At 50.1% G+C, this 24570-nt stretch overlaps 7 protein-coding genes across 7 annotated transcripts; 3 read left to right on the forward strand and 4 right to left on the reverse strand.

Moving 5' to 3' along the window:
• Positions 1 to 1151: 1151 nt before the first annotated feature.
• J3458_004950 (uncharacterized protein) lies at positions 1152 to 1607 on the forward strand (the record flags this gene model as incomplete). The annotated part of the gene is made up of 1 exon (XM_066118517.1): positions 1152 to 1607. One exon carries the CDS (start codon positions 1152 to 1154, stop codon positions 1605 to 1607), a length of 456 nt encoding a protein of 151 aa, XP_065976037.1.
• A 183-nt stretch (positions 1608 to 1790) lies between these two features.
• J3458_004951 (uncharacterized protein) lies at positions 1791 to 3047 on the reverse strand (the record flags this gene model as incomplete). The annotated part of the gene is made up of 1 exon (XM_066118518.1): positions 1791 to 3047. One exon carries the CDS (start codon positions 3045 to 3047, stop codon positions 1791 to 1793), a length of 1257 nt encoding a protein of 418 aa, XP_065976038.1.
• Positions 3048 to 4048: 1001 nt separating this feature from the next.
• Positions 4049 to 4839, forward strand: J3458_004952 (uncharacterized protein). The gene has a single exon (XM_066118519.1). It carries the CDS (start codon positions 4076 to 4078, stop codon positions 4649 to 4651), a length of 576 nt encoding a protein of 191 aa, XP_065976039.1. The 5' UTR covers positions 4049 to 4075; the 3' UTR covers positions 4652 to 4839.
• Positions 4840 to 5327: 488 nt separating this feature from the next.
• On the reverse strand, positions 5328 to 6966 carry FDH1_1 (formate dehydrogenase (NAD+); the record flags this gene model as incomplete). Its single annotated transcript, XM_066118520.1, has 5 exons — positions 5328 to 5656; positions 5711 to 6351; positions 6413 to 6548; positions 6630 to 6824; positions 6948 to 6966. The coding sequence occupies 5 exons, from the start codon at positions 6964 to 6966 to the stop codon at positions 5439 to 5441; spliced, it is 1209 nt and encodes a 402-aa protein (XP_065976040.1). The 3' UTR covers positions 5328 to 5438.
• Positions 6967 to 12514: 5548 nt separating this feature from the next.
• On the reverse strand, positions 12515 to 13853 carry J3458_004954 (uncharacterized protein). The gene is made up of 2 exons (XM_066118521.1): positions 13257 to 13853; positions 12515 to 13185 (listed from the first exon to the last, which is right to left on the reverse strand). The coding sequence occupies exons 1-2, from the start codon at positions 13710 to 13712 to the stop codon at positions 12883 to 12885; spliced, it is 759 nt and encodes a 252-aa protein (XP_065976041.1). The 5' UTR covers positions 13713 to 13853; the 3' UTR covers positions 12515 to 12882.
• A 3227-nt stretch (positions 13854 to 17080) lies between these two features.
• J3458_004955 (uncharacterized protein) lies at positions 17081 to 18242 on the forward strand. Its single transcript, XM_007810448.2, has one exon. It carries the CDS (start codon positions 17137 to 17139, stop codon positions 18193 to 18195), a length of 1059 nt encoding a protein of 352 aa, XP_007808639.1. The 5' UTR covers positions 17081 to 17136; the 3' UTR covers positions 18196 to 18242.
• Positions 18243 to 18508: 266 nt separating this feature from the next.
• J3458_004956 (uncharacterized protein) lies at positions 18509 to 19655 on the reverse strand (the record flags this gene model as incomplete). The annotated part of the gene is made up of 2 exons (XM_066118522.1): positions 18509 to 19084; positions 19134 to 19655. The coding sequence occupies 2 exons, from the start codon at positions 19653 to 19655 to the stop codon at positions 18509 to 18511; spliced, it is 1098 nt and encodes a 365-aa protein (XP_065976042.1).
• Between the last annotated feature and the right edge of the window lie 4915 nt (positions 19656 to 24570).

The following is a 24570-nucleotide window of genomic DNA, read 5'->3' on the forward strand; positions in this document are numbered from 1 at the left end:
GTGTCCCAGATCCTGAAACTCAAAGTCATTGACAACCCAATGAGATACTGTAGCGATGAGACAATTGTGTCTTGCCTGGAAGGTTTTGACGTTCGCTATTTGGATTGGACCAAACTAAATCTCTGTGCCAGCGTCATAGCTGCCAAGGCAAAAAAAGTGGTTGAGTTATGGCTTTACTCCAGTGGTTGCAACGCGGTACTTCGAAGCTGGTCCGGGGGAGACGGGCTACGCCAACTACCAGAGGTATGGTTTGACCATTATCCATTCCCAAACGGCCAAATACATGAAATTAGATGATACTTACAAAGCCAATGCACATCAAAGCTCAGAAAAGTGCATTTAATCCCAAGACTAGTAAGAGTCACATTTCTTCCAATATAAAGTGGGAGCTGACAGCCGGTTTTAAAGGGAGTTGAGACTCTGGAGTGGCAGAAAAATAAGGTCAAAGAGTTCAAGACTCGACTGCAAAGCCATGCCAAGCGGGAATTAGAAGTGGTAGACTACGAATTCCTAGACCCAAAATGCGGACTCTCCAGAAGTCCAACTCTAGGAATTGGTTCTACTGACTCAACACAACAGATGTTAATAATACTATTGCTCTTTGCGCAGGAATACTTGTATTGGGACGTCAATTGTTCACGTGTAGGATTGTAGTGACCACCGATGGATGGAAACTATCCGGAATTTTACGCAACGGCTACAAAGCGAGGGGGAGAATATTCAGATGCCAACGCGAGAGGTAAAAGTAGCACTGATCGATAACGGTGTCAAGCCCCGAAACGATCGCTTGAGTACACGGCTGGCCTCTCCTGGTTGGCCAGAAGCGTCGCCGATAAGTACATCGAGGCCATTTTACCATTCCGAGGGACACGGAACAATTATGGCTGAACTCATTTTCGATGTCTGTCCATACGTGCGACTTTACGTCGCCAAGCTCCAGGGATGGGACAAAAGGACACGTCAACACGGAGCTCCATCCCAAGTCCTCACTCTTGACATGGTTTTGACATGTTCAGGCGATCAAATGGGCTCGTAGTAAGAAAGTCGACATGATCCCTATGAGTTGGAGCCTGGTAGCGGACGGCCCAAGCCAACCAGACATGTCAAAGCTGAAGATGGGGATCTAGGGTGCTGGCAGCGATGGCATCCTCATGTACTGCGCTGCAGAGGACTTGCATTTGTATAGTCAGGCCGTGGAGACCTTCCCTAGCAATGTCCAGGCATACGTCAAGAGGGTCGGGTCAGCGAAGGAAGGTGGCAAAGGCTCGTCGAGTGTCAATGTTGCACGGGTCGACTATCTCTTTCCTGGAGGGGGTGTCCGACCTGACGTGAAAAGCATTGGCAGTTCAGCCGCTACGGCCATCGCAGCGGGACTTGTGGCCTTGATTCTGTGGTGTTTCGAGGCCACCGGGCAGGGGATGAATGCCATCAAAGACCCCAAGAAGATCGACACTATCTTCCAGGATTTGACAGCGGGAAAGGATGAAAAGTGGGTTGATGCAACGCGTCTGTTACAACATTGTACCAAATCCGACGATGTGGTCCGTCGCTGCACTACCAAGTTTCCTGATCTTCTGCCAAACAAGCCAGCTGGATCATTGTTTTAGTGAACATCGGTCCGCGAAACAAGATTTCGTCTTTGGCGGATTATTCGTACTTCAATGATTCATATTCTATAAGCTTAGCATTGCATTATCCTATTCTATCTACAAAGGTTCTTAAATGAGCCAGTGCCTCAGTCGTTTTCTCCGAGGCCCCTGGCCGTAGCACAAAGACCGATATCACGGCTGCTAATTTCGAATTATCTCCCTCCCGTCTAGCCAATTCATTGCCCAGGCATAGCACATCAACACTCTCCTCCGCCATGACTTCGTCCAGAAAAAGTTGCCGGACCTCCAACTCAGCCATGCGCCATAGCCCGTATACTCTCGTTTCCCCTGGATTACCCCGTCCCGCCCACCTACATACGTCACCAATGAGCGCTGCTTATACTCAAATGGCTGAGGTATATTTTCGCCGCCGTTATTGAGAAGCTTAATGAGATAGTCGGCCTTTTGAATAGCTACCTCGGCCGTGGTTGGTAGTGTGCCCCCCTCAATATCGGCAGCATCGCCCATCGCAAACACATTGGGGAGAACGCTACCATCCAGCATAAGTACGTTGAGACGATCATTTGTCAAAAGTCGTGTTAAGCCGTTGTCGGTCTTTTTAAGTTTCAGTTTGTCTATCAGCGGTATAGATTTGTTCCCGGTAGCCCAGATGAGCATGCCGTAGCCGGTGACGCCATGCTCCCTTGTCTCAATGGTGTCCCGCGTGACCCCCAGGATGTGCGAATTCACCTTGACGTGGACCTTGTTGCTCTTGAGCGTCCTGCATGCGTATTCCGATAGCTTGCGATCGAACGGCGCCAGGATATGGGGCGCAACATCGTGTACAGCTACCGATGCCTTGCCCTTGAGGTGTGGAAATAAAAGGCCCACCTCGCCGTCAAAGAGATCCGTCAACTCGGCTGCCACCTCAATGCCTGTAGGACCGCCCCCAACGATGACGGCATGAAGCAGCTCCCTCTGGCGATCTTCTGACACACCAGGCAACGACGCCATCTCGAGTAAGTCGTTGAGCCGGCTGCGCATCGTGTTTGCGTTGGCCACATTTTTCACGAAGATTGCGTTCTCCTCCACGCCGGGAATACCAAATGTGTTGCTGCGACATCCTGGCGTAATGACCACCTTGTCATAGGACACGTTGAATCGCTCATCCTTCAACTGTTCAAAGGCCGGTTGGCAGATGACTGTCTGCGTATCGAAATCGATATCAATGACATACGCCTTGATATACCTGGCATGGAAGTCCCTTCGACGTATGGGCTCATGAGCAAGACGAGGATCAAAGAGCCCGCAGGCAGCACTGGCAAGGAGAGGCGTCACTGCGGAAGTGTTTTCGGGCGAAATGAGGGTGACGTCGTACTTGCGGTGGTCGATGCCATACCCCAGCCGATAACCTCCCCATCCACTACCGATGATGACTACTTTCTGCTTCTGTGCCATTGTTGATCCGTCGCCGTCAAGGCGTAGTGGTGTAATACGTGTAGTAAGCGAGGCGAGGGTAACGAAGGAAATTGGCTGTGAGATGTAGCGTAGAATTTCGCATGGGATTCCCCGACGCCACGTAGCAACTCGTCATTTTTATACGCAACAAGGACAAGTCAACGGCGGTCGTGCCCAACCAATAGCATGTGTCGCCGTTGGTATATTACCGTCTGAATATGTCAGAGGCAGGTCAAGCCAAGCGATAGATGTGTCGTCAATTCTTGTTGAGCTACCAAAAAATGGAGGCCTCCTAGAGATGGAGACTTATCCTGATTCATGTTATTGTCGTTTTTTTTTTTTTCGTACGACCAATTATCTTGTCTCATATGGTTTCGCTGCGGGACGAAATCCAAACTGTGAACCCGGCGATTCCGTCAATCCGGCTTCCAGATACGGCAGAACGTTTCCGGTAAAATACTGAAACTTCGGACTTAACTAAAGTCCAGTACTACAAAAGGCGTCAATGCGTCGGCATGCTATGCGTCACACGGCGAGTCTTGGCTCGCTACTTGCTCGGGAATTCGGGACAATTGCGGCTTCGGGATTCGATTTATATTTATGCTGTAGAATAGGTAGTCACCCCCGGGAACAAAATACAGGTACTGGTACTTACTTGGGTCTAGATGGGTCCGGATTTACTATAAGAATTCACTTTATTTGAAATACGTATCAGTGTCATCACGAATGACACCCGTGGGTACCCAAACAGGGATTGTTTACACCTTATTCATATTAGCCCCGCTCATCGGCGAAGTCGACAAGTCTGACCACCGGTGGCGCCGGGATCAGAGCTGTCGATATTCTCTGTCGCAAGGAGAACTAACAATATGGCCTTTGGCCGGCCTTTTCCCGTACGACTGGTGGCCTCTTTGGCCTCGTTGCAGGACCACAAGTATATAAATCGTTGCAATCGCCGATAATTTGGCTGCTTGTACTCCATGTACAAAAGAACCCATCACAAGACACTGTCTATCATACTTGCTACAATGACACTTTCCCTTCATCCCCTTATCGACGGTGGTATCGTCAAAGGCAAAGCCAATTTTGCTGGCGGAACCCTATACTGCCATTGTCCGTCCAACAAGGTGGCAGTTTCGATCAACAGCAATGTCGCCCACAATCACGCTTGCGGCTGTTCCAAGTGCTGGAAACCATCTGGGGCCCTTTTCTCCATCGTTGGCGTTGTGCCTCGTGAATATCTCTCCGTCACCGCCAATGAATCGAAGCTCGTCATCGTGGACAAAACGGCAGCAATCCAACGACACGCTTGCAAAGACTGCGGTGTTCACTTGTACGGCCGAATTGAAAAAGACCATCCATTCAAGGGGCTGGATTTCGTGCATGTAGAGTTGTCTGACGACAAGGGGTGGCAAGAGCCTCAATTTGCTGGCTTCGTGTCATCCATCATTGAGCAGGGGTTTGATCCCCAGCGCATGGCTGACGTGAGGGCCAAGTTCAAACTACTCGGACTGGAGACTTATGACGCCCTTTCACCACCGCTTATGGACTTGATCGCCGTGTTTACAGCAAAGAAGACAGGGGTCCATTTCTCTGAATCCTAGCGAGAGGGGAGAAGAAGCAATCGATCGATCATGTTGTATGGATGTTTTCTGGTGACTGACGGATAGGTCATATATCTACAATGGTCGAATGTGGTTTTGGCACCAAGCGGCTGATGGGGGAGAGATGAACGGGTTACGCGCGTCTTTCGAGGGGGAGAATGAAGCTGTAGACTAGGCCAAGACAAGACCCTATCTGGACCAAGACGACTGAATACAAACAAGCTCAGTATTAGGTAAATAGTGCGATGGTGAATTTGCAAAATCTTGACACTCTCTTCAGCATCCAGTCATGCAGTCATGGTATCTAGAATCACCGGCTCGCCATTATATTAAGCAGATATCTCTCCACCGATGACTTCTCGGAATGATGTCTGCCCGTGATATGTTTTTGGAAGTCTATGATATAGCAGTTCGATCCGTATTAAAGGCATGCCACTCCAACGAATCAGACCAAAGGCTACTACTACCTGGCGCACTTTCGGTTCACTGATGGCATCGATTTCTGTGCGACAGTGTTAATTGTCTCTTGTGGGCAAATGCTTCAGTTTCTCCATGAGCCACTGTCTACATGCAATCAGTCTTGTAAGTCTTGTAATATAGGACAAGATAATGGGCTCGTACAAGTGACACAACACGTTTCCAAAAATCTGTAAATCATAGAGCACACTGGCTAATGCTCATATAAACATACGCGATTTCTATTTGAATTTGCCAAGATGTCCTGAAAACGCTACTCTCTATGTTTTTATCATGCCCTACAATCTGCAGCGCGCTCGCCCAGCTGTGCTTAAGCCTTCATATCCAAGACACATCGAATGCAGTTGCCAGATTTCATGTGTTGGAAGGCGGTATTGATGGAGCTCAGAGATTCTCGATGGGTAATGTAATCGTCAACTTTGAGGTAGCCCTGGACGTAATCCTCGACAAGACCGGGTAACTGAGAGCGACCTTTGATGCCGCCGTACGCGCAGCCCTTCCAGACGCGTCCAGTGACCAATTGGAAAGCTATTCGGTTAGTGAGAAACGGACTGCTGATCGTGTTTCGGGAGATAGACTTACGTCTAGTGGAGATCTCCTGGCCAGCGGCAGCGACGCCGATGATGATGCTTTCACCCCAGCCTTTGTGACAGGATTCAAGAGCAGATCTCATGACGCCAACGTTGCCCGTGCAGTCAAACGTGTAATCACACCCTCCGTCAGTCATCTCGATGATCTGCTCCTGAATTGTCTTTTCACCTACGAGCTTGGTAGGGTTGATGAAGTCAGTGGCGCCGAATTTCTCCGCCCAAGTCTTCTTGTCGTCGTTCACATCCACTACAATAATCTTGTTGGCCTTGTTTTTGACTGCTCCCTCAATCACAGACAAGCCAATGCAGCCAGCGCCGAACACAGCTATGTTGGATCCATTCTCAATGCCTGCGACGACTGTTGCAGCGCCATAGCCAGTTGTAATCCCGCAGCCCAACAGGCACGCACTTTCAGTCGGGGCTCTTGGCGTTACGGCCACAACTGAGATATCAGCGACAACTGTGTACTGTGAGAATGCTGACGTTCCCATATAGTGCAATATGTCTTTGCCCCGTGCCTTGAAGCGGGTAGTCCCATCGGGCATGACGCCCCTACCCTGGGTGGCACGAATCTTTTGGCATAGGTTGGTCTTGCTAGACTTGCAAAATTTACACTCGCCGCATTCAGGAGTGCTGGCAGCAATGAGTAACGTATTCACGATGGTCAGATATGGCAAAACGGTAGAAAGCGTACTAGAGAGTAATCACTTGGTCCCCAGGCTTCACGGTCGTAACGCCTTCGCCGACCGACTCAACGATGCCTGCGCCCTCGTGGCCAAGAATAACAGGAAAGGCGCCCTCGGGGTCTTTGCCAGACAGAGTATAGGCATCTATGTGCAAGCGAAGGGGCGATTAATCATTGAGAACCGGAATCAAATTCAAAGAGGCCGAAAGGCTAGAAATAAACGCACCCGTATGGCAGACTCCTGTGTGAAGAATCTGGATCCGAACTTCATATGCCTTGGGAGGCGCGACCTGGACGTCCTCGATGGAGAATGGCTCGCCTGCGTGCCAAGCGACGGCAGCCTGATAAGCATCAGTAACCAATTCAGTTATTTGAAGGTGCACGTATGCATTGGGCAAGTATTGACCTTGCAAGTGATTGTCTAATAAGTTACTCTTAGTTAGCTGCGGATCGATGAGACGACTCTGTCACCAGACTTTGCGGCGGCTGAGCTTCATGTTGCAGTTGAACGGAGCTGCAGGAGGGGACCAGGTTCTTACTTTACCAGCGGTAGGGGTAGCCATGGTTCCAGTGTCGAGAAGATGGCGGTTTCGAAGGTCAAATGATACGTGTATCCCCGAAAAAAAAGAGGGAAGACAGCTGGGCTCTTAAGAAGATCAGTAGCTCTTCTTGTGGCATTCCTCATCACATGACCCTTCGAAGCGCGAGAATATTCACCGCTGCTCTGTTCGGGAACAGTATATCCAATCACTGTGTCGTCATTGTCTAAGGGTTATCCTTTCTAGATTAACGAGTGGAGATGATTACAGATCAGATTCGGCTCGATGCCGAACAAGTGCCTGGAGTTAAGTGCCCATGCCCGGAGTTAGTTAGTGAGCGGGTGAGGAAGCCAGCGCTAGACTGAAGACGCCACGGAGTCTGGTGTATTGCATTTCACGCAACAACTGTCGGATTGCCCGGCTTTAACACGGGCAAACAAGAAAAACTGCTTTGTCCCACTGGACCCTGCATCAGACTATGTTGAGCCGTACGAGTCAGCCACGTGCATGCCGGACCTGAGTAAACTCAAATGGACAGAGTCAGGTGTAAAACAATCCCTGTTTGGGTACCCCGGGTGTCACTTATGATACTGATAGGTATTAATTATTCAAAAGAGAGCAAATTCCTATGGTAAATCGGGACCCATTTGGACCCAAGTACCAGTACCTGTATTTTGGAGCCGCCGGTACCTGTTTTTACACTATAGGACAGACACGCCATGGATAAAGTTACCACCGCTATCATATAGCCGTTGAGGCTGTGAAGATGAATCCAACCAGTTTCAGCCTCATACACTGGGCCAATTTATACATGGACAAGACTCCAGCAGCAGCTAGTAGCAGGTATAGATGCGCGGGTTGCGATGAACTTTCTCATGTTCACGCGAATGATCTGATAGCGAACTAGGGTCACAGGAGTGTCAGACTCTTCCAGTGGTGTGAGAACCAAAAATAGACGCATAGATATGTGGTGCGTGGCCCTGTCAATATATCCAAGCAAGATGCCGAGATTTCGCCGTTGGGGGCTGGTTCATAGTCGGCATAGCGATTGGACAGGGCCCGGCATGCTTAGCGGGGAAGGAGATCCACCTCCGGGCTGGTGAACTCCGACCTCCCAAACTAAACCAAAAAGCTTATGAGGACGAATAGCGGGACATGATGGCGTGACAGCCGGGCCAGAGGCCGGATCAGAATAGAAGATTGTAAAGCTGAGTGACCTAAGCAATTGGCAGTTTCAACCTTTCAAGGTATCTCTTCATCCCATCTAGAGCCTGCACCTCATCAATGGCGTGTTGGCCATGCCCCCGATACAGCTGCGCAAGGGTCTTTGAGAGTCCTACCAGTATTTGTTAATGGCTGGCAGAAAGAATCAATTATTCTGGGCAGGAGCACAGACCGTGTGACTCACCGATATTTAGCCATGCTTCTTGGCCATTCCATCTGACCGCGTCGTACGCTATGAGTACACAGAATGTTCTGAGGTAGTCCATGTTTTACTAGTTTCGTCCCAGTTGCGCACGGAAGCACTTAAGAGCTCTTTGAAATCCTCTCCAGTCCCTGGTTCTCCCCGTGCCTGAATTCTAGCAATAGGTTGCACCAAGAATGCTACATTGCAGGCGCATATGGAATATATGAGGCCAGGGAATGCGGTCTTGGCACTGAGCACTGGAAAGAAGGTCGATTCTGGGATTACCTGCAAACTATTGGAGTAGAAAAGCTCTAGTAAATGAACTACCAGGTTTGAATCTGTACATGATCTTACATGTAGTCAGAACGAGTATTCCGAGGGAAAACTACGCCGATTGGAATTGAACATACTCCAAACCGTTCCGGGATGTACTGCTAGCAAGAATCTCTCCTAGGTTGGGTTTCTATGTGTAGGGACCTGGGATACTGTGTGATGAGCTTTCATAAAATGTATTGCTTTGTGCGTCAGAATAACTGGCCGCATCTCCTATGAGCCCACTATTGTTTTCTTTCCCGGGAGGCAGACAGAGATTCACGTTCACGGCTGACACTGGTACGATGGGCTTCCATTTCGGATCACCGACTAGGAAGATTTTGCTAGCACAAGAGTCTCTCAGATGTGGCGCCAGGTCAAGCTCATCAATTACTCGTTCTTGGTGTTGCCGAGAGACCCCGGCCCACGTCTTCCCTGATTCTTATCATTACAAACGCACCTTTGGTCGCTTTCGAGGCAAAATGAACAACGCAACGTGCCCGTACACTTTACCTGATACAGTTATTATTACATTATGATCCAAGGAGAAATGGATGTCAGGAAATCACCCGACGTTGGCGACATGCGTTGCACGCCAATGGGACTTGGCGTCTGTTGTAGGACACCGTCGTCTGTGGCAGGACATTGGCAACTCTCGGCTCACGATGCATTGCGCGGGCACCACTCAGTTTTATTTGGACAGTGATGTATTTCTAGCAACACATGCCAGTGGTCCTGGATGATATATTGAACCCGGGGAAGGAGGAGAGGGAAGGACAGGCGCAGGGGGATGGCCGCATACCAATGTGTTTCGTTTGCCGTCTCCGATCTCACATTTCCCCAGATTCCCGTGACTGGCCGACGATGCGCGAGCCACGTGGTGCGACTGGTTCAGTTATATCATCACCAACCCGAGAGTGTTATGGGCAGAGATTAGTTGTTGACGATGCTATTATTTGGGGATTGCGATTAGTCTATCTAATAGTATTTCGAGTTAATGCATCTCCTAGTTATCCTTTCATCATCGTCACTCTTCGTCCAATGCCGCACCGTTGCGTGACGTAGTTTTGCAAACCGAACTAAATGACACTCAAAGACACATTCGAAGCCCTGGTAAATGTCTCTCTGAGCAGTATTATTTAGACCTGGCAAGTTACGAGGCAAGGTAAACTGAATTGGGATGCCATGGCCTTGTGGCTTGAGCGAGATAGCCTGCTAAATAGTAGCGGACAATGCAGAGGGAAGGACAACTTAATTCACACTTGTATAGACCTGATGGGAGATTACGAGACAATTCTCGGCAAAGGAAAGGACAGGGGAGGAGGTAGAATTCTCTCTGTGTGTACAAGACCCTGATGCCAACGAGCGAGTTGTCCTAGGGCTAGGCAAAGCGGGCGAGGATGACTCAATGCTACTTCAGTCAATACATATGTCAAGTAGACCGTCGAGCCTGGCCTTTATTACACCCTCCGGGGGCCCTTCGGAGACCCTGCCGGGGCCGCCTTTACTGTGGCCGCTGTTGCTAGCTGTGGCTGCTGTTACTAGTGGCGTTTTTATATTAATTGATTGCCAAAGAGTATTTTTCCTTAAATTAATTAAAGCTTAAGAACGCTCCTATTATATAGTAAATGAAAGAGGTAAAGCGGGAAGCTACAGCTAAGCTGAGCTTGCTTGCCCACGTTTCGTAAACTCTACTCAGCAATCAATTTAATCCGCTTTACCTAATTAGAGAAAGGATGTCAGTAATACGAGTTGGCGTTTACGGAAAACTTGTCGATAGATGGCCGGAATCAATCCCGAAGCTGTCCGGAATTAGGCTGCGAGTTTGAAGCTTTTGTAGGTAACATGGACGGTTTGTGAGAAGTTCTTGTAAGCTTTTGAATATGCTTGGACTAATCTGTACTACAATAGAAAAGACGGCGATTATGGCGGTTCATTTCCTCATTAACTGAATCGAATTATATATTTTCCCACCGCTCCACTTCTCACGACACCAATTCACTTGAAAATAGCCAATGTCATCGTAACTATTATCCTAGTAATAATCCAAATACGATAACACAGGCCTTAGGCCTTGATTGGTCATGATGCAAGATAAAATAGCTCTTACTTTCACACGCGTCACCCTCCTCTGCCACTTTTCAGGTGTTTTACTATTCCCATATACTCCTTTTTTGAAAACTAAACAGCTTCGTTTACACTTTTGCCCTAGATATCATGCTTGTGGTACTGCCGAATCATTCCAAATCATGCCGGTGACCAATTTCTCTATTCCAGGGAAGTATCAGTCCCTCAATGGCTTCATATAGTGATCAGTACGTCTAGTTACAGTCCTGCCACCCGCAAACAGTCTAGGTTCTTTTGCTGAGCTCTTTTCACAAAACCCACATCAACGGAACCGAGGCGGCTCCTGGCGCCTTGCCTGTGGCGACTAATTCGCCCCAAAAGCCGCCTCATGGCCTCTACACGGAGAGGCTCTCTGGACCTGCCTTTATAGTGACTCGGAGCGAAAACTTGCAGAGTTGGTTGTATAAAATCCTACCATCTGCGACACATATTCAATTTAAGAGGTTCGATATCTCTCAGGAGCCGGCCAATATTCATCAAATCCCGCCACAGCTAAGATGGGGGCCATTCGATCTGGATGACGTTACAGACTGGCTTCGTGTCTTGAGAAAGCTTGGAAGTATAGGTAATCCGACTGTAAAGTCAGGCTTGGGCATGTACATTTCGTCGCTGGGAGCCCAAAGCCAACCTGTTAGAAGAAACATGTAATATTTTAGCAGCTACGGTAATGACTCGTAGGCGTCTACAATTTTAGCCCTCTAGCTTAATTAGAATCCTTCCAACAACGAAGAAAGCCTTTTACTCGTCCGACGGCGAATTTCTTATAGTCTTGTAACAAGGGGCTCTTGACGTCCAACCCGAATTTGGTCGTATTCTAGTGAGATCTAACAAGATTGCTGTCATCCCACGGAGTATAAAATACCGTATTGATCTACCACATGGTCCCGTTCGTGGTTATATTCTCTTGATCTACGATGGTCACTTCAAATTGCTAAAACTCGGACTCATTGGCTCCAACGGCCTGGCGAACGACTGGGAGGCTCACGGTGAGCAATCTACAACAAATACAACAACACCATATCGCAGCTTCTTAGCACACACGCCCTTTAATGTTGTGGCCTAGCATGGAAACTACTGCCGTCACAGTATAACCACGGCCGCTTTTACACCAGCCTTGGCAGCACTAGCTTCGACCACCCGGATCCAAGCATATATAGCATACTCTGCAACCCTATGCAGACTTTTCCATCTTTCCACCACGGTGGCTTGTTCAGGAAGACACATCCAGCCCGCCTGGGTCCGATGCTCACGCTAAAGCCAGTAACATGGAACTAAAGCCGACCAAGGTTGGCGAGGCAGCATGGCTCTTATCGCTGAAAGTCGACAATGATCGGTGTGACCGGTTGGGGCCTTGAGACTTGCAAGAAGGTGCAGGAAGGAGAATTACAATGAGCATCATGGGTTCCACTCAGGAGGTATCATGGTCCAAGTCCAACTTGATTCAGACAATCAAAGTCGGAATACATGGCCAAAGTGGCCATCAGCTGAGGCCTATTCAATGGCCTTTTGGCTACGCCTGGCATATTGAGAGAGAAGGTACAGTCGTCATATTTACTTAGCAACTAGTTCAGCCCGACAATTCCCTACTAGAATGGTTCCTTACAACCCAGCATTCCAGAGAATTTGAAAAAACGAGAAGTACTCATTAAAAACAATGCATAGCTAGTATTAACCTTGTCTATGTTTCTCTTCCTAGTATTCTTGAGCATCGCGTCTATGCGTCTTATGCGCACTGCCAGTGCTTATCAAGTGAGCTTGGCGTGATGTTCCAACTTGCACGTTCAATTTCCAAGAGCGAAGGCTTCTCACCCACGTCATTATCTGTGATAACTCCCTACAGGTACCTGTAAAAACTAACGAATTCAATGCTACGAAGCGTTTCCCGCATCAGCATTACCTTATTACCTTGGGGCGGACAAGTGCAATAAGATTTCAGACGTTGTCACATCCATCTCCCGTCGCTGGACATCGTTTGGTAAGCGTTGGGGAACAATTCGATCAGTACGGATACGATAAGGAGCAACGTCTACCTGAATATTCTATCCGCAAAACCATTTCTATTTGGTTGCATATGAGCGGTTTGAGAGGCCTGGCTAACCCAAGGTTTCTTCCCCCTTGGCGGGCAAGATGTTGTGCTTGACAGTTTTCGTCACCAACCAGTCCTCAAGCGCCTCCTGTCCCATATCCCGACCAAACCCAGACTCTTTTACGCCTCCGAATGGCGCGTTGGCGTTCAGCAGACCCCAGCAGTTTACTGTGACCTGGCCACTCTCGAGTGCAGCCGAAACTCTGTCCGCACGATGAATGTTGCTGGTAAAAATGGCCGCACTCAGTCCATAGCTACTGTTATTGGCCAACCCGATGACTTCTCCTTCCGTTTCGAACTTGGCAATGGACTTAAGCAGACAGGAATTAGTAATCAAGCGACCTTGGTAGAATAAGTGTCACTCTTCGAGGTGAGACATACCGCTACAGGGCCAAATATTTCTTCCTGCATGAGACGCGAGTCGTTCGGTACATCGGCGAAAGCCACACTAGACACGAAGTATCCCGGAGAAGTGATGTTTTCGGTCCCGCCGATCACCCTAAGGCCAGAGTCCTTTGCATGTGTGATATAGCCCAGGATCCGGCTCATCTGCTTCTTGTTTACAATTGGGCCTTTTGTAGTCTCAGGCAACAGAGGGTCACCAGGCGACGACTGCGCAATTTTCTCTCCAAAAGAACGAAGAAACTCTTCGTATAGCGACGAGTGTACATATATACGCGATCCTGCGGCGCAGACCTGCCCGTTATTTGCCGTAATGCCCAGAGTCGTCCAGAATAATGCGTTCGCGAGATCTGCGTCTGGAAAGACAATGGACGGGCTTTTGCCTCCAAGTTCCAGTGACACCTTTTTGAAGTTGGAGTCGGCGGCAGCTTTCATGATTTGACGACCCGCAATAGCACTCCCGGTGAAGGAAATCTTCTTGACCCCCAAATGTTCGGCAAGAGCCTGCCCGGCCACTGGGCCTTCCCCGGTGATGATATTGATGACTCCCGGTGGAAAGCCAGCCTCATGGACGAGTGCCGCGAGTTTTTGTCCATACAACGGGGCTGCTTCGGCGACTGATACATGGGCACCCGGGTGCCCAAATAGACTAGCGCACCCAGGTGCCCAAATTATGTCAGCACTCCTCTAGCGCTGGGACAGAACCTGTGCCCCAGCATGTTCCTGCAGCCACTGCACATTGCAGCGCCAATCAGATTGATGAAACATGGATCAGGCAGCATTCCCTGACGACGTTCTTCCACCCGAAGGCACATATGAATCACGCGAGTCCTTACTTGATGCTATCAATTCTTGGGCGAAACCTCGAGGGCACGCATTTACAACAGGGAAATCCCTCAAGACACCAAATGGCAGAGTCAGAGTAATATTCGCTTGTGATAGGAATAAACCTCCTCCAAGCCCTTCTACTGATCGAGTGCGACGCACTTCGAGCCGAAGAACTGGCTGCAAGTTTTCAGTTCTAGCCAAGCAATCGCTAGATGGTAGTACATGGGTCTTGAGCCATCGACCAGACATCGAATGTGCTAAACATAATCACGCGCCCAGCGATGATCCTTCTGCACACCCTGCCCACCGCAAGCTTGTGGGAAAAGATGCGGCGATCGTCTCCAAACTCGTGAAGTCTGGAACTGCCCCTCGAGAAATAAGGACCTACCTCCATAACCACTCAGAAACACTTGCAACTCAGCGGGATATATACAACCGGATTGCGGCAACCAGGAGAGATCTTCGCGAAGGCCAGAGCAGCATTCAAGCCCTAGTCGACCAATTAGATAACGAGGGCTTTTGGTGTCGCGTCCGCTTGGATGTAGACAATCGACTGACGGCTATCTTCTTTGCCCATCCTGACTCTGTGGCGTATTTACAATGCAACCCGGACGTATTATTGCTGGATTGTACCTACAAGACGAATAAACACGGTATGCCGCTACTCGACATGGTCGGAGTAGATTCTAGCCAGCGGTCGTTCTGTATCGCATTTGCATTTCTATCCGGTGAATCGGAAGAGGATTACTCTTGGGCGTTACAACATCTCAGGTCACTTTACCAGCGTGAACTTCCGTCAGTTGTCTTGACTGATCGATGCCTAGCTGCAATGAACGCTGCTGCACATTGGTTTCCAACGACCAAAGCGCTCCTCTGCCTCTGGCATGTCAACAAAGCGGTCCTCCAGCGCTGCCGGCCCTTTTTTGTGCAGAAAGAAAACGAAACCTCAGAGCGGGCAGAAAATGACACATGGGAAGAATTCTACACCTCCTGGCACTCGATTGTTGCTTCACCAAGTGAAAAGATATTTGACGAGCGCCTGGCCAAGTTTGAACTGAAGTATGGCGAAAAATATCCAGAGTGTGTAGGGTATATCAAGATGTATTGGCTCGAGCCGTACAAAGAGATGATCATTAAAGCATGGGTGGATATGCACTTGCATTTCGGCAATGTGGCCACCTCGAGGCAGGTGGCTTATACTATATGCAATTGACAAGACGCTAATGGAACGTTCCCAGGGCCGAGGGTATCCATTCACTGATGAAAGCACACATTAAGAAATCGAATTTGGACCTTTTCGACGTTTGGCAAGCCATGAAGCATGCCATCGCAAACCAACTCAAGGAACTTAAACATATTCGAGCTTCGCAACAGTTACGCACACCTCTAGATGTATCCGGGCTCATGTTCGAAGCAGTACGAGGTAGGGTTTCGCATGATGCTTTGCGCAAAGTCCAGGGGCAACGGCAGTTATGTCTACAAGAGCCACGTCAGATTCTATGTAGTCAGACTTTCACTTCGTCACATGGGTTGCCGTGCTCCCACACCCTCGAGAAGCTGGAAGAAGAAGCTCAGGGTCTTCTGTTAGAGCATTTTCACCCACATTGGCACTTAAAGCGAGGGGTGGCACTGCCAAAACCTGTTCTGGAACCTCGCCGGGCTGCAAACCAACTAAATAGGACTCAACCCTTAACGAGCACAAGACGCGAACCATCCGGTTTCGAGAGAATCCAGGGTAACAGAAAGGCTCCCACTTGCAGCGCATGCCACGTGGTAGGCCACATTATGACCTCGAGGTCCTGTCCGCTGAAGTTCAAGGGGTCGCCGGTAGTACCTCTGCCGGAAGCTCGAAGTTCAGTCACATTTTCAGGTGCCACGGCGGAAATGGCTCCTGCGGGTGTCTCTAAGGCCCCCCCGGAAATCGTGCCAACGACCCAGCAGTCGCAATGTTCAAATGCAGTGGCGGATGCCTTGGCAGAGATTGATCAACCCTCTTCCTTTGCAGCACGCATGCCACCCATCCGTTCATCTCCTCTCATGAGATTTAATACGTCGACTGACTTGGGGTCGCTTGCCACATCAAACAACGCGCCCGGCAGTCCGCCAATGTTGACCGTTGAAGGGCCAACGGTTGAGCAAGTCCAGTCTTTGTCTGGTGTCACCTTGGAAGAGCCGCGGTACGATTCCCCGGGTGCCATTTATGAGAGATATGTAGCTGCTAGAAATGCGTGGTACGCTGCGCAACCTGCTGGCAGCATCAAGACCAACCAGCAATATCGCAAAGCGATGGGGCTCCCACAAAGATACGACAAGCGGAGTTACGAGTGGTGCTTGGACTACAAACAAATGTCGAAGCATCGCGTCACTGCGACAGGGTCCAGAGAATGGACGAAAGAGGAAATGTGGCGTATCTAGACTGGAGCAACCAGGAAGATGAGCGGATTGAAGCCCAGGTCGCTCGGGAGATGGGTGATCATCCTTTGGCTAACAAGAGAAGAGGAATGAAAGAAATATGGAAGAGAATAGAGGTAGACAGTAATGAGCAACAAGCTTTGCACTCAGCGAATAGCGCGACGGAGGATTGCATTGTTGTCAAGTTGTAGATTAAACTGGAGAGAGTAACTAGTTGAAATGATCTTCCAGCCGGGTCTTGCGGGTCTGTCCCAGCGCTAGAGGAGTGCTGACATAATTTGGGCACCTGGGTGCGCTAGTCTATTTGGGCACCCGGGTGCCCATGTATCAGTCGCCCTGGCATTATTAAGCATGTGCGGACGGAGAGTATATCTCATTGGTGCAACGCGGAGCACGACTCCTAGAAAAGCCCCGGATTGCTGGTCTGGTACACTCCGAGGCCCACATATTAGGCGCATAAACTGGGAGTAGTTCGATTTATAATCCGGGAATCGGCCGGATATATAAGGGTGCTTGGCCTCTTAGCACCATGTAGTGAAATAGCGCAGCCAACCCCCTCTCCACCCACCCTATCCATTCCCAAGGCTACAAACTACACTTGACAGCTTCAAAAAAGAAGATGTCTTTGCCCGCCACCCAGAAAGCAGTCGTCATCCAGGGCCCGGGAGTGGCCAAAGTCGTGACTGACCGACCCATCCCCAAGCTTCGTGATGGCTTCATCCTGGTCAAGACGGTGGCGGTTGGCCTGAACCCCACAGACTGGAAACACGTCGATTACGTAGTGAAGGAGGCCGGCCCCGTAGTCGGCTGCGACTATGCTGGAGTTGTCGAGGCCGTTGGCGCGGGCGTGACGAAGCCGTTCAAGAAGGGCGACCGGATCTGCGGCATGGCCCACGGCAGCAATGTTGTCCAACACGAAGACGGCAGCTTTGCCGAGTACATTGTCGTCAAGGGCGATGTCCAGATCAAAATCCCCGACAATCTTAGTTTCGAAGACGCCGCGACTGTTGGCGTCAGTGTCGTCACGGTTGGGCAGAGCTTATACCAGGCCCTGGGTCTTCCTCTCCCCTCCGAGCCCGCCAGGGACGCGGCTCCCATCTTGATTTACGGGGGAAGCACCGCAACCGGCATATTTGCCATCCAGTACGCCAAGTTGTCCGGGTACAAGGTCATCACCACTTGCTCCCCCCGCAACAACGACCTGGTCAAGGCTCTTGGCGCCGAGGCCGTCTTCGACTACAACGACCCGGAGTGCGCGGCCAAGATCCGCGCCTACACAAATGACTCGCTGGCCATTGCTTTCGACACAATCTCCTTGGCGGACTCGGCCAAGATTTGCGAGGGGGCGTTGGCGTCGTCCCCGCCTCCGGGAACTACTCTCAGATACCACGCTCTCCTTCCCAGGACGACTGCCCGCAGTGACGTTACGGACACGCGGTCCTTGGCTTACACGGCAATTGGGGAGGCATTCAGGTTCTCCGACGGGCCCAAGCCAGCTGTTAAAGAAGATTTTGATTACGCCGTCAAGTTCTTGGACTTGTCGCGAGAGCTGCTTGCGTCGGGGAAGCTCAGGGTCCCGCCGGTGCAGCTGGGACAGGGTCTGGAGGGCGTGCTGGACGGTATGCAGGCTTTGAGGGAGAACAAGGTCAGCGGCAAGAAACTAGTTTACAAAGTGTAGACTGGCAGTAGACTAGGAAAATAAATACAAGCTGCAACGATTTCACAACCATCGATTTACTTGTGTCGGTCAAACGACCCGGCCCACCCTATTGCCAACAGGGCGATGACCAGACTTGGATTACTTTGCCGTGTGAATCCGGAACGATCCCCCAACATACATCAGGCCACAAGTCGTTTGTCAACTTTGGGAGGAAGCCGTGAGAAGATGACATTGAATATATCTCAGAGAGTCATGGGAGGCAAAGTCTACGGGTCCCAAAGTATTCTACTTCTTGCTCTCTTTGAACAATCAAGTTCCGTTCCGGCTACTTTCATGTGTTCTTTATAGCCTTTAACGAACCGTCATGTGCCCATTTCACAAGCGCACTTGCTCTCCACGCCTCCCACCCTTCTTCCTCCCCCCCTCGCTTGACTTCTTTTCCCCTGTGCTCCGGATCGAATGCCCGCTTAAGACCCATGAAAAGACAGGCAAACGTCCTCCTGTCCTCGTGTGACGTCCCAGGGCCGAGGGCGAACAACAGCCTCTGCACCTTGCGCCCATCCAGAACACAGCGGGCGAGGTCCTCGCGGTCCCTCTCGCGGAATACGCGGGCCAGCAGCAATTCTTCTTCTACCAGCTCGTTGGAGCCGTCGTAGAACGTCGCCACCGGCCACATCATGCACGGCGAGGAAAAGGCCTCCTCCCTGGACGCCGTGCTACACCACTCCCAGTCGATGATGCCCACGATGTCAAAGTCGGCATTTACGAAGATGTGGTCGCCCTTGTCATCGGCATGCTTCAAGAAGAACTTCTCGTCCTCTTCCACTGCAGCCGTCTTCCACACTCTGTCCAAAACGTCGAGTCGGAACCGGTGGGCCAGCCAGACGTCGGCGGCGTTCTCGACCGTCTCGACTCTCAACCTCCCCACCGGCGATCATCCCGAGGTGTGCCTCTACGAGGACACGGAAAGCCTCCCGTGATGAGCGGAACGGGCCCGGCGGCCCATCGTCCACACCGCACCAAAAGGTGGAATGTTGCGCCAGACCGCGGACCTGTATCTCGGCCGGCGATGCCACCTCGCCTCCGGACATTGCCGATGTCGCCACCAGGGATCCGAACCTGTCAAAAGGGTGTCTCTCGATCTCAAGCAGTATGTCTGCGAGCTGCCGCACGACCTTCTCTCTCTGCGCGGTGGTTGCGCGCTGCCAGTCCAACGACGTGCCCTGCAGCTTCTCCATCAGGATATAGCCAACACCCACCGTGTTGGCCGGATCCGACTCGCAGGCCCAGTCGAACACGCGGGGAGAGGGGATTCGCGTGTGGCGCTGCAGAAACTCCATGGTTGCGGCTTCACTCCGCAGCACGTAGTCACGCACCTCCAGCGGCGGCGAGATGGGACTGGACAGTCGGAATCGCGCGAGCCACACGACACCGTCTGCGAAGACGACCTCGGCATGGCAGTTTTGCCCGCCCATCATGGTCGAAAGCTCTCTGGGGAGAGGTCAATCACGCATGGCACGTTGGCGGCACTGCGCGCTCGGGATGCGCGCTCGCATAGCCTCCCGCCGTTGATGCGTCCACACAGCTTTTCCAGCCGCCGGGACTCTGCTGCTACGTACCGAGCGCTATACTCTTTCCAGTTGGTCTGGTTGGATAGTAAGTAATAATTTCATGGAGCAGAGCAGGGAATTTGAGGTGCTGGAAGCACTTACTTCTGGCTTCGGACCGGTATGCCATTGGTCCTGCAGATGAGTCCGGCAGAGATGGCTGTCGCAGAGCAAACAATCCCCGGCTCGTTGAACGGCTGGCGATTGACAATCTGCCCAATCACATGACCATAGAGGGGACATCATGGAGTCCTTTAAAGTGATATGTCCAACAAAAAAGAAGCACAATGGTAATCATCTCATCGACTGGCTGTTATGGCAAGTGGAATCTCATGACATGGCTGTTGGAATTGAGCGTTGTGCTTTGTCAATAAACGAGTTCAATTAGGCAACAACAGAGGGTGGGTCTCCGTGCTTGAGTAAACCAATCAACAAAAACCTAGTCCAATACAGCACGATGCATCGCCAACATTTCATCCCGAATCATGGTTCCCTACCTGTAGCGGAGATTTCCCCGAACCGAGAAATATGGACGGACCAAGGCAACTGATAAAGAGGCGGTGTAATTAATACTATTATGGTACATTACAGCGTTGAGGAAGGGAGAATTCTTGCCGTGCTGACATGCTGTTAACGACAAAGTCTCGTGAGAGCCTTTATAAGTTATAAGAAGGCGGCAAATCATTTTATTTTGCTATAATACCTTTTTTATTCACAATGCGAAGGAGAGACCCTGGAGTTGCATTGGATCTGCGCCCCTATGATGATGACCAGACAACCCACGAGTAAAAGACTATAACTAGCCGTCTGGTGATTTGGCTAAATTTTTCCGACGCCGACATCTAGTCCATTTTTCAGAGAACGAATAAGTAGTATGCAGAGCCTGCAATATCACTCTCTCTAGCAAAACGCCTCTAGAGAATCATGATTCCACCTGCCAGTCGGCCACACCATCCGGCCGGCCACCTCGAAATCGCATATAACTAATACTTTTATCCCCATGCAGAAACCACGAAGCACAAATAAATCGTCATTGTCTATGTTTGAATGTATTTCAAAGAGCATTCAAAAGGTTGGACAATCTGAACCGACATATACGTGGTTACGGTAATGAAGCACACCAGAAATTCGCTCCAGCTTTGGATAAGACAAGATGCCAACCACCCTTGTGGCAAGGGCTTCAAAGAACCATGGGACCTTGTGCGGTGTGAGAATTGCAAGCATAATAATAACCATTCTTCGGGAGCTTTTGGATCATCTTCTAAGCACTCAGGGCCACAAGATGCGGCACCGCTAGAACCTAAGCCGTAAGATTGCAGCCCTGCCGAAAACCGGCTATACCAATGACGGCGTAGTTACACATCGTTGGGTCAGTCTTCTTCAATTTAAAGGCCACTCGAAACTTGAAAGATATGAAGGCAGAACGGAAGAATACAACTCATCTCAAACAGCGGTTTTCGTCAGTCTAGAGTCATGCGTAATAACAGCGTCGGCCAAGGCTGTCTCGACATTTTTTACTTCTCCTTCTCACTACTTGTAAAAGCTCATGGTTCGAGACGTCAACCTGCAACAGGGAATTAGTTGAAAACTCCACAATTTGAATAAGTCTGCATTTGATGATTGCAAATTGCCCAGATCAGGCCCCATACAGCCGACACGATGACACACGATGCTCACAACGAGTCTACTCTTGGTGCTGGTAGCGACTTCTTTGGTAGTAACCTGTGCGGACCTTGCCTTCAACTCCTTGATCAAGTCAACTTGGCTCAAAATTCAAGGAATGCTTATACAGCTGGAGCATGCCAAAATAAGGGTAGTTTCTCACGGTCGGGGAAGGAGACTCTAGATTCGTCAGCGTTGTGTGAGAGTAATTCATTACATGGGAGAACGGCAAGGCAACGAGAGGAATATTTGACATGTCGACATGCAGTTTGCCTCACTTTTCAAAATGGCGCGGTGGTTGCATCTGTGACTCTGTGCTCATCTCAGCGGTCCAGCCGTGTAAGCAGAGCCTGTGGAGGGTGGCAACCAACATGATCAGCTGTTTTAGCTGGCCGGTCAAGGAATAATGCAGCCAGTTCGAGCTGAAAACTATGAGACATTCTGACGGCAGACATATTGTTGGAACCACGAGCCCCTATATCTTCAGCCATGGCTTTCAGCTATGCAGCAAACATCCTCAAACTCGCAGATATCTACGGCAATATACAGCACACGCGGATAAGTAGAGAAAAGCTGTACTCTATTGGCTGAGTAGGGTGACCACCTTACCCGACTCAGTCACCGACTTCCTAGTCTGAGAGTTTTCGTGACTGAGGATGCGGAGAAAGATCTGAGCATGCCGTCGTTGCAATGTAGCACTAGTAACACCCTACATCGCAGCCAAGCCAGTTGTCTCACAAGTGCATAAAGGCAACTCCATGCTTTGCAGTCAGGCAATTTGTCTCCCGAGTGCAGAGAGCCTGGGCACAATGTAATGTACGTTGTCGGCTTGCACGAAGCCATGAAACAACTAGGCAGGATTGACGCCCGTAAAAAGCCACGAGGCATTTCGACTGCAGCCGCAGCCTCTACCTTTGGTGAAAAACGTTGCATTTCGTTCTGGAATCAGCCGTTGGCTTGGGTGCATTCCCCGGCTATTCAGGACTGATTTATGTCCTCTTTCACGGAGGCAGGCGGCCGAGGGCCATGAAGATTGGTAGTTCAGAATTCATTGTTCGAGCGTGTTGCTTTGGGTCTTCATTATGGGAACCGTATAATAACAGGTCTTTCCAGGTAGCAGTTTCAATAGAACTTGTCATGCCGCTATTTTCTCATCCGCTGACCGAGCTTCTCAAAGATTTTTAAATACGAGCGCTTTTTAAAGCTACTCTGACTTGTCATTAACTTATCCTAGCCGTAACGCTAACGGAGGTACGTGCTAATGATGGCTACTTCTGTTCACCTTATTAGCACTACAAATCAGCTACCAGGGAGCTTCGTGCCAAGTATAATCAAATATGGAAGAGCTTACTGGCCATCTTGTCGAGTCTTCCGCGGCGACTGATACATGGGCACCCGGGTGCCCAAATAGACTAGCGCACCCAGGTGCCCAAATTATGTCAGCACTCCTCTAGCGCTGGGACAGAACCTGTGCCCCAGCATGTTCCTGCAGCCACTGCACATTGCAGCGCCAATCAGATTGATGAAACATGGATCAGGCAGCATTCCCTGACGACGTTCTTCCACCCGAAGGCACATATGAATCACGCGAGTCCTTACTTGATGCTATCAATTCTTGGGCGAAACCTCGAGGGTACGCATTTACAACAGGGAAATCCCTCAAGACACCAAATGGCAGAGTCAGAGTAATATTCGCTTGTGATAGGAATAAACCTCCTCCAAGCCCTTCTACTGATCGAGTGCGACGCACTTCGAGCCGAAGAACTGGCTGCAAGTTTTCAGTTCTAGCCAAGCAATCGCTAGATGGTAGTACATGGGTCTTGAGCCATCGACCAGACATCGAATGTGCTAAACATAATCACGCGCCCAGCGATGATCCTTCTGCACACCCTGCCCACCGCAAGCTTGTGGGAAAAGATGCGGCGATCGTCTCCAAACTCGTGAAGTCTGGAACTGCCCCTCGAGAAATAAGGACCTACCTCCATAACCACTCAGAAACACTTGCAACTCAGCGGGATATATACAACCGGATTGCGGCAACCAGGAGAGATCTTCGCGAAGGCCAGAGCAGCATTCAAGCCCTAGTCGACCAATTAGATAACGAGGGCTTTTGGTGTCGCGTCCGCTTGGATGTAGACAATCGACTGACGGCTATCTTCTTTGCCCATCCTGACTCTGTGGCGTATTTACAATGCAACCCGGACGTATTATTGCTGGATTGTACCTACAAGACGAATAAACACGGTATGCCGCTACTCGACATGGTCGGAGTAGATTCTAGCCAGCGGTCGTTCTGTATCGCATTTGCATTTCTATCCGGTGAATCGGAAGAGGATTACTCTTGGGCGTTACAACATCTCAGGTCACTTTACCAGCGTGAACTTCCGTCAGTTGTCTTGACTGATCGATGCCTAGCTGCAATGAACGCTGCTGCACATTGGTTTCCAACGACCAAAGCGCTCCTCTGCCTCTGGCATGTCAACAAAGCGGTCCTCCAGCGCTGCCGGCCCTTTTTTGTGCAGAAAGAAAACGAAACCTCAGAGCGGGCAGAAAATGACACATGGGAAGAATTCTACACCTCCTGGCACTCGATTGTTGCTTCACCAAGTGAAAAGATATTTGACGAGCGCCTGGCCAAGTTTGAACTGAAGTATGGCGAAAAATATCCAGAGTGTGTAGGGTATATCAAGATGTATTGGCTCGAGCCGTACAAAGAGATGATCATTAAAGCATGGGTGGATATGCACTTGCATTTCGGCAATGTGGCCACCTCGAGGCAGGTGGCTTATACTATATGCAATTGACAAGACGCTAATGGAACGTTCCCAGGGCCGAGGGTATCCATTCACTGATGAAAGCACACATTAAGAAATCGAATTTGGACCTTTTCGACGTTTGGCAAGCCATGAAGCATGCCATCGCAAACCAACTCAAGGAACTTAAACATATTCGAGCTTCGCAACAGTTACGCACACCTCTAGATGTATCCGGGCTCATGTTCGAAGCAGTACGAGGTAGGGTTTCGCATGATGCTTTGCGCAAAGTCCAGGGGCAACGGCAGTTATGTCTACAAGAGCCACGTCAGATTCTATGTAGTCAGACTTTCACTTCGTCACATGGGTTG

The sequence above is a fragment of the Metarhizium acridum genome, assembly GCF_019434415.1.
Source record: "Metarhizium acridum strain ARSEF 324 chromosome Unknown scaffold_31, whole genome shotgun sequence".
NCBI classification, from domain to species: Eukaryota; Fungi; Ascomycota; class Sordariomycetes; order Hypocreales; family Clavicipitaceae; genus Metarhizium; species Metarhizium acridum.